The sequence below is a fragment of the Leptonychotes weddellii genome, chromosome 16 (assembly GCF_054177405.1).
Source record: "Leptonychotes weddellii isolate Sample4059 chromosome 16, ASM5417740v2, whole genome shotgun sequence".
Lineage (NCBI taxonomy): Eukaryota > Metazoa > Chordata > Mammalia > Carnivora > Phocidae > Leptonychotes > Leptonychotes weddellii.
In genome coordinates, this window is record NC_138384.1 from 45037156 (window position 1) to 45055849 (window position 18694).

The following is an 18694-nucleotide window of genomic DNA, read 5'->3' on the forward strand; positions in this document are numbered from 1 at the left end:
TAAAAAAATTATTTTAGTTATTTATTTGACGGAGAGAGAGATTGAGTGTGCACAAGCTGAGGGAGCAAGCAGAGAGAAAGAGGGAGAAGCAGGCTTCCTGCTGAGCAGGGAGCCTGATGTGGGGCTCGATCCCAGGACCCCTGGGATCATAACCTGAGCCTAAGGCAGACGCTTAACCGACTGAGCCACCCAGGCATCCCTAGAAGGTAACATTTTCAGAGAAGTTTGGAAGACAATAACAAAAAGTAAAAGAAAGAAGAAAATCATAGAACATTCCAAAATAAACTTACTTAATGAATTAATTACTGCAGGCCTAGCAAGGTGAAGAGAAGACTGGCTAATACTATCATCATCATCATCATCAATTATCATTAATGGTCAACATTTACTGTGACCTTTCTCCATAGCAGACACTGTGCTAAGTATTTTATATCTTTTATCTGATTTGGTCTTTCCAAAGGCTCTGCGGAGTAGGTATGATTCCTATTTTATGGATGAGTAAGTGCCTTGCTTATCGTCACTCTGCCAGCTACCAGTGAAGCATCCACACAGGCTCTTAATCCCTGTGAAATGTGGCTACCAGGGGGCCCCTAGCACTGTGCTTTGCTCTATGCCTGTTTGCTAGATCTGGCCCATAACAGCTACTTCTGAAAATTAATCCATTCTAAAGCCAGCCATCTATATAGATTTTTAATTTCATAATGTTATTTTATTTTATTTTTTAAAAGGTTTTATTTATTTATCTGACAGAGAGAGACACAGCAAGAGAGGGAACACAAGCAGGGGGGGTGGGAGAGGGAGAAGCAGGCTCCCCGTGGAGCAGGGAGCCTGATGTGGGACTCGATCCCAGGACCTGGGATCATGACCTGAGCTGAAGGCAAATGCTTAACGACTGAGCCACCCAGGAGCCCCTAATTTCACAATTTTAAATGGCCTCATATTGCTTAATCCAGGATGCTCTTTTGTGTTTTCCCAAATTTTGACAATTTGCACGTGAGTGTGTGAGCATGTTTGCATCCATATACCTGTCCATATGTATATAATGTGTGCATATTTGTGTGTTTGTGTATGTATACACATCTGTAATGTATACACACATATATGTATATGGATGCATATACATAATTATTATTTTTAATTGTGAAAGTCATACACATGTATGGTAAAAAATTTAAATGGAGAGTCTCACAGTTGTCCTTAGCTGCTCATTCTCACTTCTCAGAGATCCTATCCATCAAAAATATGGTGACAATGACAGGATGCCAACTCCAACTACCCCACGGCCCAGGACAAAGGGTCCTCCACAGCATTTGAATGTGCCAGTGCTCAGGGAATGACTTGGTCCTAACCTGAATGTTCCAGACGTGGGTGTCTGGCTATTACGGCTCACTTTACGGTTCAACCATTGTCTTGAACCACCCCCAAATATTTTCTATTAATACCCATGTCTTGATCCAAGGAGGCTCATTAACATTCCAGAATATCAGTCCGTCTCGGCTCCTTGCATTGTACGACATCCTTTATGGCACAAAGAAGCAAGCCATGCAGATACCTGGGGGTGGGGGGAGCATCCAGGCAGAGAGAAGAGAAAGTGCAAAGGTCCTGAGGTGGAAGGAAGCCTGGCCTGTGCTGGAGGCACTGAAAAGCTTAGTGTAGCTGGAGCGGATCAAAGGAGAACAAGAGTGATAAAGAATGAGCTTTGAGGGGAAAGTCGTGGTATGGACTGTGGTTTGCATTTAAAAGTGATGGAGAATTGTGAATTAATGGATGCCACTTTCCCTCACTTTAATCTCTCCAGTGGCTTCCACTTGCATTTAGAATCTAAGGGAGGCTCTGCAGGGTCCTGCCTCATCCACCTCACCAAGCATCTCTCAAGCCTCACTCCTCCCTGCTCTGGCTCAGTTGTTCCTTAAATACACCTAGCTCTTTCTCGAATCCTGCCTCTTCGGCCCAGATGAGCTGCCACTGCCCCAGGCTCCCCTCATGTCTACATCCCACTCTTCCTGCAGGTCTGTTTCCATGTCATCTTCTCAGAAGAGCTTCCCTTGGCCTTCTGACCAAAAGTCACCTTGCTCCAGTTATTCCTTATGGCAGCCTCGGTCCTCCTCCTTCGGAGCCACGATCATGAGCAAGAGTTCCGTGCTTATCTCTGGTTTATTCCCTTCCTGTCGGTCTCCTTAGCAGACGGCCAGCCCCACGAAGGCAGGGCCAGGCTGTCTCATAAGCTGCTCTTGCTCATCCCCTAGCCCTGCAGACCACGTACCGTGCAGACTCAGTAATATTTAAATGAATGCTTAAAAGCAAGCACCAAGAGAGGCCCGATCAGCAGCCCTGTGGACGGGACAGGGGAGAGCCTGGAGGCCAGGACATCCTTGACAGAACATGACCACTGTTTGGGGACTTTGTAGGAGCAGGAGAGACAGAGAGAAGGCGCTGGGTTCAAGAGCCCTTCAGGAAGAAGAAGCCATGGGGTTTGATGCCTGCTATCTGAGGGAGGAGAAAGCTTTACTCTTGGGGTGACGACTTGGGGGATGGGGAAGAACTGGGGGTGGGGGCCTTAGAAATAACGGAAATGTATTTCTTGTGGTTCTATTGTCCGGGAAGTTCAAGACCGTGGCACCAGCAGATTCAGGGTCTGGGGAAAACCCACTTTGGGTAGACAATCATCTTCTCACTGAGTCTTCGCGTGGTGGAAGGGGCAAGGGGCTCTCTGGGGTCCCTTTTACAAGGGCACTAATCCTACTCATGAGGCTTCACCCTCATTACCTCATCACTCCCGAAGACCCCACCTCCTACTGCCAACACCTTGGGGGTTAAGATCCCAACATATGAATTTGGGGGAGTCACAAACATTCAGACCATAGCAAACATAGTTCAATTAAGTTGTGTGTGGGGGGCGGTGGGTGGGGATATTTGGGGCTTTATATCAGGAGCCCAGTCTTGGAATCTGAGGTGATTGAGGGGCAATCTAGATGGACATTCGCCAGGGGGCAGATGAAAATAGTCTTTTTTTTTTTTTTAAAGATTTTGTTTATTTATTTATTTTACACAGAGAGAGAAACAGCATGAGACGGGATAGGGTCAGAGGGAGAAGCAGGCTCCCCGCCGAGCCGGGAGCCCGATGTGGGACTCGATCCCAGGACTCCGGGATCATGACCTGAGCCGAAGGCAGTCGCTTAACCAACTGAGCCACCCAGGCTCCCTGAAAATACAGTCTTGACACTCAGAAGTGAAATTTGCCTGGAGAGGTCTGGTACGAACGATGATTTCGGCTGACATTTCTGGAGTGCTTAACACACGTGAGGTCCCACAGTAAGCCTGAAGACAGCATGGCGTAGCAGCCAAGAGCCCAGTTTCTGGAGTTAGGTTGTCAGTGGTCTGGTAGGAGCCCCCCCACTTTTGAGGTTTGTGATCCTCAGCAAGATGCTTAAGTTCTCTGTGGCTCCACTTCCCCAAATGTGCAATGGGGCTCCCACTAGGGCCCCCCAGTTTCGGTTACTATCAGGATCATAATGAATTTAGAATCGTGTATAGCACTCAATGAGTATTACCTGTTATTTTTTTATGATCTCAGCGAATCATCATAACAAGTCTAAATGGTAGGTAGGATTAGTATCCCTATTTTTAAAATATATTTTATTTATTTATTTGAGAGAAAGAGGGTGAGCAGGGGAAGGGGCAGACTCCCTGCTGAGCAGGGAGCCAATGTGGGGCTTAATCCCAGGACCCCGGAATCATGACCTGAGCGGAAGGCAGATGCTTAACCGACTGAGCCACCCAGGTGTCCCAGTATCCCCATTTTTTAGATGATGAAGCTAAGGCTTGGAGAATTTAAGTAACTTCTGAAGGTCACCCAGGTGGGAAATGGTAGAGTCAGGATTTCAACCAGGACCAGCTAGCCTCCACAATCAAAGGTGGGTCCAACTCCAGAGTCTGAACCACCAGTCGGAGTTAGTCATGAGCAGATAGGCAGTGAATGAGACATCACTCAGGAAAAGCAAGTTTGGGGCATGGTGCTGTGGTTAAAAATAACAAGAGAAATCAGAAAATGCTCCCATATGTAGCAGGAAAGCCAAGTGAAAAGGTGTGTTCTGAGACCCGGGTGCTCAGTGGCGCCGCCTACCTGTTCAAGGACCTGAATCTACGGCTCTGGGATATTTTTTTCCTCCCCAAACCCACCATCCAGATTTGTTGCCATCTGATGTCTCCCCTGAGCTGCCCTGATCTTTGCCTTAATTATTCATAAACAAAACCAACAATTTACAACGGAAACACACTTTTGCATCAGGATCTGCCTGGACCCTCGCGGCCTCCCCCAGGGGCAGGAATTAGTAACCTACGCTCTGCAGGTGAGGGAACAAAGACCCACAGATGGGAAGTGGTTTATGGAGCTTGAGAATTCTGACACTGGTGTAGACAGGTCTGCCGTTGAACCCGAGGTCCGTCACCTACCATCTGTGGTGCTTGGATAAGTTACTTAACCTCCCATATCTTGGTTTCGCTCTTCCGTAAACAGAGCTGATCATGCCTGCTCATCAGGTCATTAGAAGGTGGCATACAGTAAGCGCTCAATAACTAGTAGCCAGCAGAAGTGGTAATAGTAACTGAGTCTCAAGAAAAAAGCAGACCAGGGGCGCCTGGGTGGCTCAGTTGGTTAAGCGACTGCCTTCGGCTCGGGTCATGATCCTGGAGTCCCGGGATCGAGTCCCGCGTAGGGCTCCCTGCTCGGCGGGGAGTCTGCTTCTCCCTCTGACCCTCCTCCCTCTCATGCTCTCTGTCTCTCATTCTCTCTCTCAAATAAATACAATCTTTTAAAAAAAATAATAAAAATAAATAAATAAATAAATAAATAGCAGACCACCGAGTCCAACCCTGAGTTGTTGTTTCTGTGGAAAATGGCATATCTATGAGTCATTAAGGAAATGGCAGAGAGGCAAATAGAAATTCCGACTGGGGAGCATGGTAAATGCTGATCATTAAGGTACTTTCATATCCCGCTGGAGAGGGGTATGATCCATGAGGAGGGTTTAAAGCTATGGTTAAGATCCCCATGACGAGTAGAGCCTTTAAGCTATTTACGTGGGTTAGAATCCTGCCATTTCCTCTCTGCGTAACCAACTCAGGCAGATCACTCGGCTTCTCTGAGCCTCAGCTTCCTCATCTGTAAAATGGGATTAAAATAGCTATCATTTCAGTTGTGAGAACCAAGCGGCATACTGTGTGTTGAGCGTGTAGCCTGGAATACAGTAAATGCTCAACAAATGCAACATTTCTCCTTCCCCTCACACCGACCCCTCCATAATGACAGTATATATATTTTTTCTTTCCTGTAAGAGTAAATTACTCTTCACTGCCCTCTAGGGGTATAAAGTAAAATGGCATGCATGACACCAAACCCGGGAGTTAGTGGAAGAAGAAGGAATCCATAGGAGCAAAATTTTTGTCTTCCTGGGGCTCAGTCGGTTGAGCGTCTGCCTTCAGCTGGGGTCATGATCTTGAGGTCCTGGGATCTAGCCCCGTGTCAGGGTCCCTGCTCAGCGGAGAGTCTGCTTCTCCCTTTCCCTCTGCCCCTGCCCCCGACTTATGCACGCACTCTCTCTCTCTCAAATAAATAAAATCTTTAAAAAAAAATTTGGGGGGACACGTGGGTGGCTCAGTCGTTAAGCGTCTGCCTTCTGCTCAGGTCATGGTCCCAGGGTCCTGGGATCGAGCCCCGCATCGGGCTCCCTGCTCCGCGGGAAGCCTGCTTCTCCCTCTCCCACTCCCCCTGCTTGTGTTCCCTCTCTCGCTGTGTCTCCTCTGTCAAATACATAAATAAAATCTTAATAAATAAATAAATAAATAAATTTTTTGTCTTCCTTCAGTCCAGAAAGAAGAGGCCTGTTGAGATGAACCCATGGTCCAGTTACATGTTGGGATGGATAACCTTCCTCCTCTACTCCCATGAGACAAGTGGAAGTGAGTATACTGGAAAATGATGGGGAGGATTTGGAAATTAGAAAGAGTGAATGGGTCAAAGCAAGGATTCCTGGATTCAGGTAAGGAGGAGATAGAGAATCATCTGCTTCTGGACCACCTTGACTGCAGATAACTGAAAACAAGAAAAGCGAGACCCTGGATAAGTGGGTGGTTGCTGTAATGGACACAAGCACCTTTCATGATGCTCAGCACATGGAAGGGAAGTGCAGATATGTGAATTAAAAGGGGGGCTCTAGGGGCGCGGGGGCGGCTCAGTTGGTGATGCCTCTGACTCTGGATTTTGGCTCAGGTCTGTGAGATTGAGCCTCACGTTGGGCTCTGAGCTGGGCGTGGAGCCTGCTTGAGATTCTCTCCCTCTCCCTTGCCCCTCCCCCACCACTTGCGTGTTCACTCTCTCTCTCTCTCTAAAAAAAACGGGGGCGCTCTATAATTCCAATGGATTGAGTCTTCAGACTCCAACTTAGACCCTCCACTCTCTTTCTTAAATTGTGGTAAAATGCTCAGAACATAAAATTTACAATATTTACCATTTTGAAGTGCACAGTTCCATAGAAGTACATTCACATTGTTGTACAACCAATAGCCAGCGCTCTTTTCAGCCTGCAAAACTAAAACTCTGTACCCATTAAACAACTTGCACCTCCCCCTCCCTTCAGCCCCGGCAACCACCCTTCTACTTTCTTTCTCCATGAATTTGACTGCTCTGATGCCTCATGAAAGTGGAATCAAACAGTACTTGTCTTTTTGTGATTGGCTTATGTCACTTCGCATAATGTCCTCAAGATTCATCCATGTTGTAGCAGCTGTCAGAATTCCCTTTCCCTTTAGGGCCGAATGATATTCCACTGTGTGTGTGATACACACATGTACATACCACCTTTTGTTTATCCATCCATCCACTGATGGACTTGGATGGTTTCTACATTTTGGCTATTGTGAATAACACTGTTCTAACCATTGGGTGTTACAAATACTTCTTTGAGAACCCACTTTCAATTCTTTTGGGGATATACCCAGAAGGGGAATTCCTGGGTCATATGGTAATTCTATGTTTAATTTTTTGAGGAAATGCCATACTGTTTTCCAAAGCAGCTACACCATTTTACATTCCCATCAACAGTGCATAAGGTTCTAATTTCTCCACATCCTTGCCAACACTTGTTGTTTTCTGCTAAAAAAAAAAAAAAAGTAGCCATTCTAGTGGGTGTGAGGCTACGCTCTTAATATATCTAGGAATCTAAATCAACCACCCAAAGATCGTATGGTAAGCACAGAAGCAGAACAAAGAGAGACCCTGATTATATATAGTTCACTCAAGCTAGGGTGAAACAATTCTCTACAATTAAAATCCTTTTCTGTCTGATGAGCCCTCTCCCTTGGATAGGCTCAAGAAACACTCTTTTTTTAAAAGATTTTATTTATTTATTAGTCAGAGAGAGAGAGAGAGAGCATAAGGAGGGGGAGGGGCAGAGGGAGAAGCAGGCTCCCACTGAGCAGGGAACCCGATGTGGGACTCAATCCCAGGACCCTGGGATCATGACCTGAGCCGAAGGCAGAGGTTGAGCCACCCAGGAGTCCCTCAAGAAACACTCCTGTTTTCATGCCCTTGGATTCCACGAAGTCCTTTTTCAATGATCACATTCTATATTCCAGAGATTCCTAATATGAGGTTACCAGGCAAGCACCAGAGCCCATGAAACCCCAGATTGGTATAAAAAAGGGTGTGTATTTATCAGGGTAGTGAGAATAGATATTGAAACAGACAAACTCCAAATTATAGCAGCTTAACACAAATCATTTTATTTCTCCTTCCTATAAAGTCCAATGAGGGTGCGTCCGGTCAGCAGGGGTCCATGCACCTTCCACTGTGGGGTTCCACCATCCCCTAGGGCTTTAGGGTGTTCTGTGGATTCTTTGCTTGGAGCTGATAGACAACGATCAAAAGTCTGATGATCTTGGATGAGAGTTTTTTTGGCCAGGAAGTGATAGCTGTCATTTTCTCCCACTTCCACTGGCCAGAACTCACAGGATGCTTAGCTGCAAGGGAGTCTGGGAAATGTGTTTTTTAGCAGTACATTTAGGAGGAAGATGAAGCTGGTTTTGAACACACAACAGTCTCTGCCATAGGGAGGTATGAGCATTTTCCCTGAGAGAAGGTCTGGCTTCTCAAAAGAACTGATGAGTCCCCAAAATGCTAAGAACCCACAGTTTATTCAGTCAGGGAACAATACCAGCTTTTTCAGTTCTTGTCTCATTCTAGTCATACCTTCCTGAGACCACACCCACATTCCTGTGGCAAAACTTGGCATCCCTAAGTCTCCTCTGCACATATTTATAGGCTAATTTATTTGATACACATTTATTGAGTGATTCCCAAATGCCAGGCACCATGCAATGGGCCAGAAACATAGCAATAAATAAAACTCATGCTCTATAATCAGAGAGCTCACAGCAAACAGGAGTGATAGACATGTAAACAGATAACTATATTCTTTAAATATTTGGTAAGTACATTTATAGAGATTGACTCAGAGTATTATAAGAGTGCAGAAGAGTATTGATCCAGACTGAATCAGGTTATATGGTTGAGTAATGGGGAGTAAGGCTAGGAAGAAAGAAAAAAGCAGGATGAAGGGCATGAGCCAAACGCCAAAGACAAGAAAGAGCATGGAGGAAGGTCGAGGAAATGTTAATCAGGCAGTGAGAACAGAGAGGTCAGCAGGGCCCAGATTATGGAGGATTTTAACCCAGTTAAGAAGATTAGACCATCTGCTGGATTACTTTGCAGATGGCTAATAGTATCTATTATGTGTTGGTTCTTACTAACAACTCCCAAGAATAATCTTAATCCTGCGTCAAGGGGGCATCTGCCTGCCCTCCCAGCATTGTACATACCGGTGGTGTCCATGACTGAGAATCATTGATGACGATGATGACGGTGATGGTGATGATTGCTAACATTTGTTGAGTAGCAGTCATGTTCCAGGTACTCTTCTAAGCACTTTCCAGATATTAACTGGTTTCAGCTTTATAAAATCAAGACCAGAAAGTTCTGAGACTCAGAGGTGGACCACGCAATGTGACTTAAGGGCCCCTACTTGCATCAACCCATTGGTGAAACTCAAAGCTGGAGGTCTGGCTTTTCCACCCTCTCCCAGTACATCCTTCATTCACCCTTATGGTGGCTTAGGTCAGATTATACAGGGTAGGAATCTGATCTAGAAGAGATGGGGGTACAAGGTTGAGGATAGAGAGGATGTCTTATTCATCTGTATTGGTAACAGACTAACTATCCCCAAATGTCAGTGGCTGAACTCAGTAGAGTTCACGTCAAACTCATCTAGCACTTCAATGTGGATGTTTGGTGGGAAGCCTTTTTGTTGTGATTCAGAGATGCAGGACCCTTCCGTATCATGGCTCCTCCATCCCCTAGAGCCTCAATGTTCTCTGCAGGGTCCTCTTTATCTGAGTTTCTCAACCTGGGCACTATTGACATTTGGGGCCAGATGGTTTTGTTCTGGAACCTGTGCATGGTAAAATGTTTAGCAACATCCCCAGCCTCTGCCCAGTAGATTCCAGGAGCACAGCCACCAGCTCCCCCTTCTCCCAGTTGTAACAACCAATATTTCTCCAAACATTGTCTAATGTCCCCTTCTCCTCGAGAACTACAGCTCTATATCCAGCTGGCAGAGGAAGAAAGGAGCATGGAGGTTTGCTTGGGACTTCTCTGAGCAAGGAAATGGAGAACATGATTTCCACCCACATTCCATGGGTTGTAACTGAGTCACGCGGCCCCACCTAACTATAAGAGAGGCCAAAAAATGGGTTCAAGCTAGGAGCCCAGAAAGAAAAAGAAGATAGGTTTTAGTGAGTCCATGGAAGCTTTGCCTCACCATGTTTGGAACATGAGCATGCACACGCACGCACACACACACACACATCCGTGTGTGCAAGCACATAAATAACCTATCAGAATGTCTTAGTCATAGTAAGCCTTCATTATATCTTTGAAGGAGGGAGAAAGCGAAGGGAGGAGGGAATGACAGGATGAAGGCAAAGAGAAAAGCTATGATCCTGGACCATTAGATATAAAATTCTAGTTCTCATTCTAGTTCTGCTCAAAAAAAAAAAAAAAGGCATTAAGTTGAAATGATTCCTTATCTTACATGGGTCTTCACTTCCTTCTCCATGAAGAATTTGGGCTAGAATAGAATTTCTTAAGATGTGTTTCAGGGACCATTAGTCTCCAAAGCTCTCAAGGAATGGGAGGAAAAGGACAATTCAATATACTCCATACTCCTCTTGCTAATTCAATTCTCATTTGCATATTGACCCTTTTGATGAGTCCTTCATTAAAGAAACCCATTTATCTTTTTTTCATGTGGCATTTTCTGAACTTATTATCTTCATTCTGTCAGTTCTTTCTTAAGCATCTACTATGAGCAAGTCACTATTCTAGTTTCCGAGGATACACTGTGTCAAGACCAAGTCCCTGCCCTCACACTGAGGAATGCAAAGGCCAAGGGTTGCATTTCTCCAACTTCACTCATCCGAGTACCACCCCCTCAGTATTTGCCACATCTGCACATCACCAGCAATATCATTTGCTCGACCTTCTTCTTTAGATGTGATCTCTTCTTCACTTTAACACCCTTATTTTAAAGAATAGTTAACATCAGCTCTGTAATCTGTAAAGATGCTACTACTTGCCATAAACAGAAATTTCAAACAAAAATAAATACTATGAAAACAAAATCCTGTTATTACATTCTACTAGATGCTATTGTCCCAATAAGGCTTTGAGCCTGAGTCCTGCCCTCTTTTTGTTGTTGTTGTTAAAAAGGGAGATTATTAAGAATTAGAGACATGGTAGAGAAATACTAGCATTAAAATGAAGCTTTCTTTTTTGTGTCATCAGAAAGATTGAAAAGAGCATTGCAAAATGCAATTGCTTTTCAGAATTATTTAATGTGTGTCCTTTCATTACCTACTGTGATCTCATGACCTTTACCAAATGTGTTTTCTGTGACGTTGACGGTGCTCTGATGGTCTGGAAGAAAACTTTATCCTTGTTGCTTTCATGGTTTATGAGACTCCTTCCCTGTACTCCTGGTCTCAAAATAAACTGGACATGCCCTTGTACGTCACGAGAAAGCTGGATGCTAAGACTCCACGTGTCGCCTTCAGACCCCCCGCCCCCGCCATGAGAACCAAACCAAGACTCATCCTTGGCTCATTCATTGTGACGAAGCCCCTTCGTTTTGTCTCTCTGTCTTCCAGATCGGAAAGATTCATGTGTCTTTCCCTTCACCTACAAGGGGTCTTCTTACTTTTCTTGCATCAAAACCAATAGCCTCTCCCCTTGGTGTGCAACCAGAGCCATTTATGATGGGCAGTAGAAGTACTGCATGGCAGACGGTGAGTGGCACCATGCTGTCCCCTCAGCAGGCCTCCTCAAATGATGGGTCACAAAAGAAAATGTGTGGATTTGTATAATATGATCATATTTTTGGTTTTTGTGGTTTTTAAAATATTTTATTTATTTATTTGACAGAGAGAGACTCGGCGAGAGGGGGAACACAAGCAGGGGGAGTGGGAGAGGGAGAAGCAGGCTCCCCGCCGAGCAGGGAGCCCGATGCGGGGCTCGATCCCAGGACCCCGGGATCATGACCTGAGCTGAAGGCAGACGCTTAACCGACTGAGCCACCCAGGCGCCCCAATATGATCATATTTTTGAAGACGAGTTATGATATATGTGTGTGTGCATAGAAATGCTGCAGGAGGCTAAACACTGAATACTAGTAATGGATAATAATGTTAACAATGGTAGTGTTGAAAATGGTGTTCTCTGAACCACCATATTTTTTGTCTCTTTCTTGATTTTCTAAATTGATAAAGAAAAACAGAAACAGTATAACAGAGAAGGGATTTGAGAGACTGTTTACTTTTTTCTCAAAGCCCAAGACATTTTTGCAATTGTATGATTTCTATCTTTTGTGCACAAAAGGCATTTTGTTTTAACCAATACCTTATTGTTGGACATTTTAATTGTTCCTACTACTAACTGGCTTTTGAATATTTAGGACTTACTTTTCCCTCTTACCACTGTTCTTGACTCCCTTAGATCAAATTCTCCCTTTGATAATAAATATAACATCCCTTTTACTATCCTGAAATAAAATTTATAAAGAACATTACCTATTCTAAATTCATAATTTCAAAATAAATCAACATAATTCCATAACTGCAGTATAGAAGTAAAATGAAGCAAATTGATAATAAAATAATTAAGCACGCATGATCATAGCTAACCTAAAAGATATTAAAAAGTGGCCAGACGCTTGTACCTCCAAGCAGAATCTCTTTGATTGTAAGAGCTAACAATGACTACAAAGAAGCCCCATTACACTGAAAAAAAAACAAACCAAACCTGGAAGCAATATTATCTCTGATTGAAAATATTGCTCCCGTTCAAACAATGTAAATCAGGATCAACTGGTTGAAACTGAATCTGAAAATTAGAGTGTTTTTTTTAATTCTGGAAAAGAGGCCCCCGAACATGCATAAGATATACAAAAGGGGACAAAACTCTGCCCAAAGTGCATATACTAGACACAATTATGGCCTAGAGAGTCAACAACCTGCATTTGATTAAACCTCTTTCAGCCATATCACCGAGGGCTCCTGAATAGATGAAGGTATGCTTTTTGCATCTCCTCCCTCAGCTCTGGCTCCTGAACCAAATACTGCTCTTTGGACCCATACTGGCGGGTATCATACTACTTGTGAATAGCTTTAGCATCTTAGCCTTACCCTTACCCTTACCCTGACGTCTTCCCCTTACACAGCGGTGGAGAAGTGGTTTTCCATTGCTATTTCCAAGTAATGCCTCACAGGACACAGGACGCTTCTTCTCGTGAGTGCAATAGCGATATCAGAAACAGGTGTCCATGTCAATCCCTAACAATGCTAGCTTACGATATTCATATCACTTAGACATATGCTATTGTGCAGAGGCTTTTCTGCTCATTTGCATGCTCTCTCAGTAAGGACAAGGTGCCGGGCACCTGGGTGGCTCAGTTGGTTAAGCGACTGCCTTCAGCTCAGGTCATGATCCTGGAGTCCTGGGATCGAGTCCTGCGTTGGGCTCCCTGCTCGGCGGGGAGTCTGCTTCTCCCTCTGACCCTTCCCCCCTCATGTGCTCTCTCTCTCTCTCTCTCTCAAATAAATAAATAAATAAAATCTTAAAAAAAATAAAATAAAATAAGGACAAGGTGCCACCACTGTGTAAATCAGAAAAACAGAGTCATCCCTAATTCTTTCCTTCCCACCCTGCATGTAACCCACCAACTAGACTTAATTTTGCCTTCAAAATAGATCCTAGCTTCAGCTTCTGGGAAGAACCTGCTTCCTCTGCTTCCATCCTTCTCCAAATCACCATCAACTCTGCCTGCCAAAATTTGCTAACTGGTCTCCCCAAATCCCCCTCACCTCCCTCCAACTGATTCTCCACACTTCAGTCAAAGAACCTTTTTTGGAATGTGAAGTCAGGCAATGCTACTTCCCTGCTCGTGTCCCTCTGGCTCACCTGCACACTTAGAAGAATATCCTGACCCCCGGATAGCCAATGCAATACTGAGAAAGAAAAACAAAGCAGGAGATACCACACTTCTGATTTCAGACTATATTACAAAACTATAGTAATAAAAACAATATGGCAGAGGCATAAAAACAGACACATGGATCAATGGAACAGAATTGAGAGTCCAGAAATAAACTAAGGCATATATGGTCAATTAATTTATGACAAAGGAGCCAAGAATATGTAATGGGGAAAGGACAATCTCTCCATTAAATGGTGTTGGAAAACTGTACAACCACATGCAAAAGAATGAAACTGGACCCCTATCTTACACCATACACCAAAGTCAACTCAAAATGATTGCAGACTTGAACATAAGATGTGAAACCACAGAAATCCTATAAGAAAACGTGGGAGTAAGCTGTGAGACATCAGTTTTGGCAATGGTTTTTTGGATTTGACAGCAAAATCAAAGGCAACAAAAGCAAAAATAAACAAGTGGGACTACATTAAACTACAAAGCTTCTGTATAGCAAAAGAAACCATCAATAAAATGAAGAATCAACCATGGAATGGGAGAAAATATTTGCAAATCATGTATCTGATAAGGGGTTAATATCTGAAATATCCAAGAGAACTCCTACAACTCAATAGGAAGAAGGAGGAGGAGGAGGAGAAGAAGGGGAGGGGAGAGGAGGAGGAGACCTCTCACCTTGGTCTGCAAAGCTCTACATGACATTGCCCTTTCTATCCTCATCTTCTTCCACTCCCTTCCTTGCCTGCTGAGATCCAGCTACACTAATTGTCATGCTTCTTGAATATTCTGAACTCCTTCCTGTCTTTGAACTCTTCACACTTTCATTCCCTCTGCCTGAACTTCAATTCCCCCCAATTTTTGCATGGTTGGCCTCTCCACATTGGGAGAACCTCTTCTCAAATGCCACCTGCTCAAGGAAGACTTCCTTCGTCCCTTCGTCTATGAAAACCCCTCCATCATTTCCAAATGACCCTGACTCCCTCACTCAGTGTGAGTAAATCCACCCAGTATAAACATAATGTCCAAAACTATATTTGTAGTACTACATTTGTGGTGGAAAATTCAATCTATCTATGGAAGTTGCAATAAGGCACCAACACCTAGATGATAATTTTATTGTATTTGACTTCTCTGATATTTGACAATTTTTTTTTTGTAATGGCAACATTCTTTTATATGTCAAGGTCTTGACTTCATCTGTTGGTCATAAACCATCAAAATTCTTTGTCTTGATTTGGTTCCTATATGTCTTCTGCTGATTCTAAGAGATTCGTTTTTAAGACACAGTGAAGTATGTTGTTTGTTTGTGCAGTATGTGGGGGCACCATGGTTGAGATTGGGAACTCTGTTGGGGAAGCTTTGAGGGTGAAAGTACAGGAAAAGGCTTTCTTTATGAAATGCTTGATGAAATGAATGAATAAAATCTCTTTCAGACTTGAAGCTTGTCCTGTACTTTGGTGGCTAATGGATGGATGGATGGATGGATGATTAAATGACTGTCCCATGAATGGCTGGAGAAAGTCAAACCACTCATGGGCTCCTTTCTGTACAGATTACCCACGATGCATCTTCCCCTTCGTCTATCGAGGAAGGTCCCATAATAGCTGCATCATGGAGGGCAGCTTCCTTGGAAGGCTGTGGTGTTCCGTCACCTCCAGCTTTGATGAGAAGCAGCAGTGGAAATACTGTGAAACCAATGGTGAGGCACTAGAGCAGGGATGGGGTGTTTGGTGGGAAGGAAGGGAGATAGCAATGATCCTACTGAGGAGACGATGGCACAGGGGAGAGCAGAGCAATGGGAGTAATACTTCTAGGAATCAAGGGTCTTCTTGGAGAATACATTAGGACAACCACAGGAGACAGGAATGTCCTGAGACCAGGTTCCCCCAAGTCCCCATTGTCAGCATGGAAAATCCAGTTGTCCTAAGAACCAGAACCATGGGTTGTAGTCCTGATACTGGTTTTCAAGTATTTCTGTTGCCAGAATTGTCAATAAGCGGATTCACCAAGTGCTGGACCCTTCCTTAACATTTCATCTTAATAACCTCTTCACTTCTTAATGACCTCCATTCATTCTAGAGCCCTCTCTGTATTAGACTCTGATCCAGGACCTCTATATATAACCTCCCATTGAATCTTTCCACGGAAGCTCTATGAGATGCTATTTTTTTCCCTATTCAATAAATGGTCACAGTAAAATTAAGTCCCGCCCAAATTCACACTCCTAGGTGATGTCGGAGTTAGGATTTGAATTCAAGTCCATATGGCTCTGATGCACGTGCTTTCTCACTAAGTAGTGTTGCCTCCATAGAGATGAAGATTCACGTGAGGCACCTATCCATGAGCACACTTATTCCTGTATAAAATCTTAATTATGTTCTTCCCTTGGCACTCAAAAAATCCTAATCCCATATAAAACCTTAATTTTATCTTTGCCCTAGCTATCCATCACTTGTGTCCTTAACCCTACCAAACTTATCCTTAAACCTCACAATAACTCTGTTGATGAAGCCTGTGGAACACAAAGCCTTTGTTCAGGTAGACAGTAACTGTGTGGTCATTGACAGTTTGGGTTCTCACTTATATGCAAAGTGGACATAATAACATCACCAGGAACTTGACTGGGCACGTTCAATGTTATGTTGCCTTTCATGAGATAAAACATGGCGCCTAGTTCATGTGTGATAAATGGAAGCTCTTTTCGTTGTCTCTTCTTGTCCCTGTGACCTTTCCATGATTATTTTCAGAGTATGGGGGAAATTCTTTCAGCAAGCCCTGCATCTTCCCCTCCATCTACAGAAATAGCACAATCTTTGAGTGCCTTGAAGATGAAAGCAACAAGTTCTGGTGCCCAACCACCGAGAACATGGATGAGGATGGAAAGTGGAGCCTCTGTGCTGACACTAGTAATCCGGGGAAGGGGACTGGGTGGACACGGGTGGATTCCTTCATTCATTTACTCAGCAAACATCTACTCCAGCCCTACTGTGTGCCAGACACCGTGCTGGGATGTGGGCATATGGTGATGAGTAATGCAGGGTCTCTTCCTCATGGATCTGATGAGCAAAGGGCATGTGATGGGCAAAATATGGGCTGCTTAAGATCCAAGAGAAAGAGGTCAGTATAAGATTTTCAAAATGTGAAACACCAAATACTCATTTGTACAAACAGAGTAAGCACGTGTTAAGGTTTAAAAAAAATCTGGGGTGCCTGGGTGGCTCATTTGGTTAAGTGTCAAACCCTTGATCTCATCTCAGGTCTTGATCTTAGGGTCATGAGATCAAGCCCTGCACTGGGCTCCACGCTGGGCATGGAGCCTACTTAAAGAAAAAAATCTATTAATAAGGGAACTAGAAGGATAGGTAAGCCAATTCAGGGGACATTATAAGAAATACACGAAGTCAGTGAAGAGAAGAATATTGAGCGCAAGCAAGATTGTTAAGTTAGCCACAAAATCCATTAACATCTAAAGGGCAATCAAATCTTTGTGGTTATCTTGTCTACCAGACAGAAATTATTGGTATCTCTATTGAACAAAAATCATTCACGATGTATCAGTCTTCTACAAGTTCCAGAGTTGGGGCCTCCAATCAACAGCGGGTAGTAAGTCAGACAAAGTTCTATTTCCCTAGAGCAGGGGTCTGTGAACCCCATCCTGCCTATGGGCCACATCTGGACCAATGTTTCTTTTGGCCCCTAGCCTAAGAATCGTTTTTACATTTTTATATTGTTGAAAAAATTCTGAAGAATGATCATATTTTGTGACAGACAAAAATTATATGAAATTCGTATCTTAGGGCCCATATATAAAGACTGTATGAGGCATGAAGCTGAAAACACCTACCGTCTGGCCCTTTCTAGAAAAAGTTTGCTGACCCTGAGCTAGAGAATCAGGTGACCCTTAGGGATTGTTTAGACAATGCTCTAGGAGGACATGAAAAGGTCATGTGGCAATCTTTTGGTGCCATTGCGTGTTTTGGATAATTTTGCTTAAAAAGGAGAACAAACGTAGATTTGGTGGGTGATCAGGTCAGAAGCCCTCAAGGAAGGAAAATAGAACATTTCTCTAAATATATTATACTATTTTCCCATAAAGCACATCCCAGAGCGCCTGCACTTCAGGACTGTGGACAGCTCTTCAGCACTGCACTTGGGCATTTTAAACACTTGTCTACAGCACGAGAGTTGCATGGAGAAGGCAGGGTGCAGCCTTGCTGGGCTTCAGCTAGGAACATGGGTGCTGTGTGTCCACACATGGCCGCAGAAGCCCCACCAGTATTGATTTGGGTTCCAAATAAATTTTAGCAAGCGGCGAATTCACACATTGAGGATCTGTGAGTAAAGAGGAGCCCCCGTAATATGTCCTCTCCATGCTTCCCATTCCACTCCCTGGTTCCCCTGGTGACATGACGTTGTCCTTCTCTCTCCCACTGCCAGGAACCCTTGTGCTTTCACTCTGCCCTCGTTCCCCATTCCACACCCCATTGAGCTAAACGCAACCAGCTTCCCAGGGAAGAAAATCTCTATGATATTTAGGATTAGGTCAGCATTTATCTCCACTAATGGGAACCTCTGAGCAGTGGCCAAACAACACACCCACAGGCATTGTGGACCCAATTTTGATTTTAGGGTGGGCTCTGAAGCCTAAGCCTTCACCATACTGTAAAGGCACAGGGGTAACCACTGTCTTATCCCCTTCTTCTCCCTAGGAATTTCCTCCTTGGTTCCTGGCTTTCCCTGCCACTTCCCATTCAACTATAAAAACAAGAATTATTTTAACTGTACTGACAAAGGCACAAAGCAGAACCTTACGTGGTGCGCAACCTCTTACAACTATGACCGGGACCACACCTGGGTGTACTGCTGATGCAAAGGTGAGATGCGTAACGTACCCGGGGCAATGCTGTGTCCTTCCAGCGGGGTGAGCTCCACGTCCCAGAGGTGAGGTGAAATGGGGGTGGGGGGAGACTAGGACAGCTTCCCGAATTAGAAGGAGGTGGGCGAACTCTTTCAGACCCAGAAAGGCATCTTGCCAAGTTTTAGGTCCAGGAGGTCTTGGGTGTGCAAGATAAGAAAATGGAATTTCTCAAACTGGA

General features: G+C 44.2%; 2 protein-coding genes across 2 annotated transcripts in view; one reads left to right on the plus strand and one right to left on the minus strand.

Moving 5' to 3' along the window:
* LIG1 (DNA ligase 1) overlaps window positions 1–18694 on the minus strand; it is a 192760-nt gene that overhangs the window by 122572 nt on the left and 51494 nt on the right. The gene's annotated exons all lie outside the window — the stretch shown is intronic.
* Window positions 5889–18467, plus strand: ELSPBP1 (epididymal sperm binding protein 1). Its single transcript, XM_006739430.2, is given in 5 exon segments — window positions 5889–5958; window positions 11260–11397; window positions 15151–15297; window positions 16346–16504; window positions 18308–18467. Coding segments are annotated over 5 exon segments (672 nt in total). The 3' UTR covers window positions 18466–18467.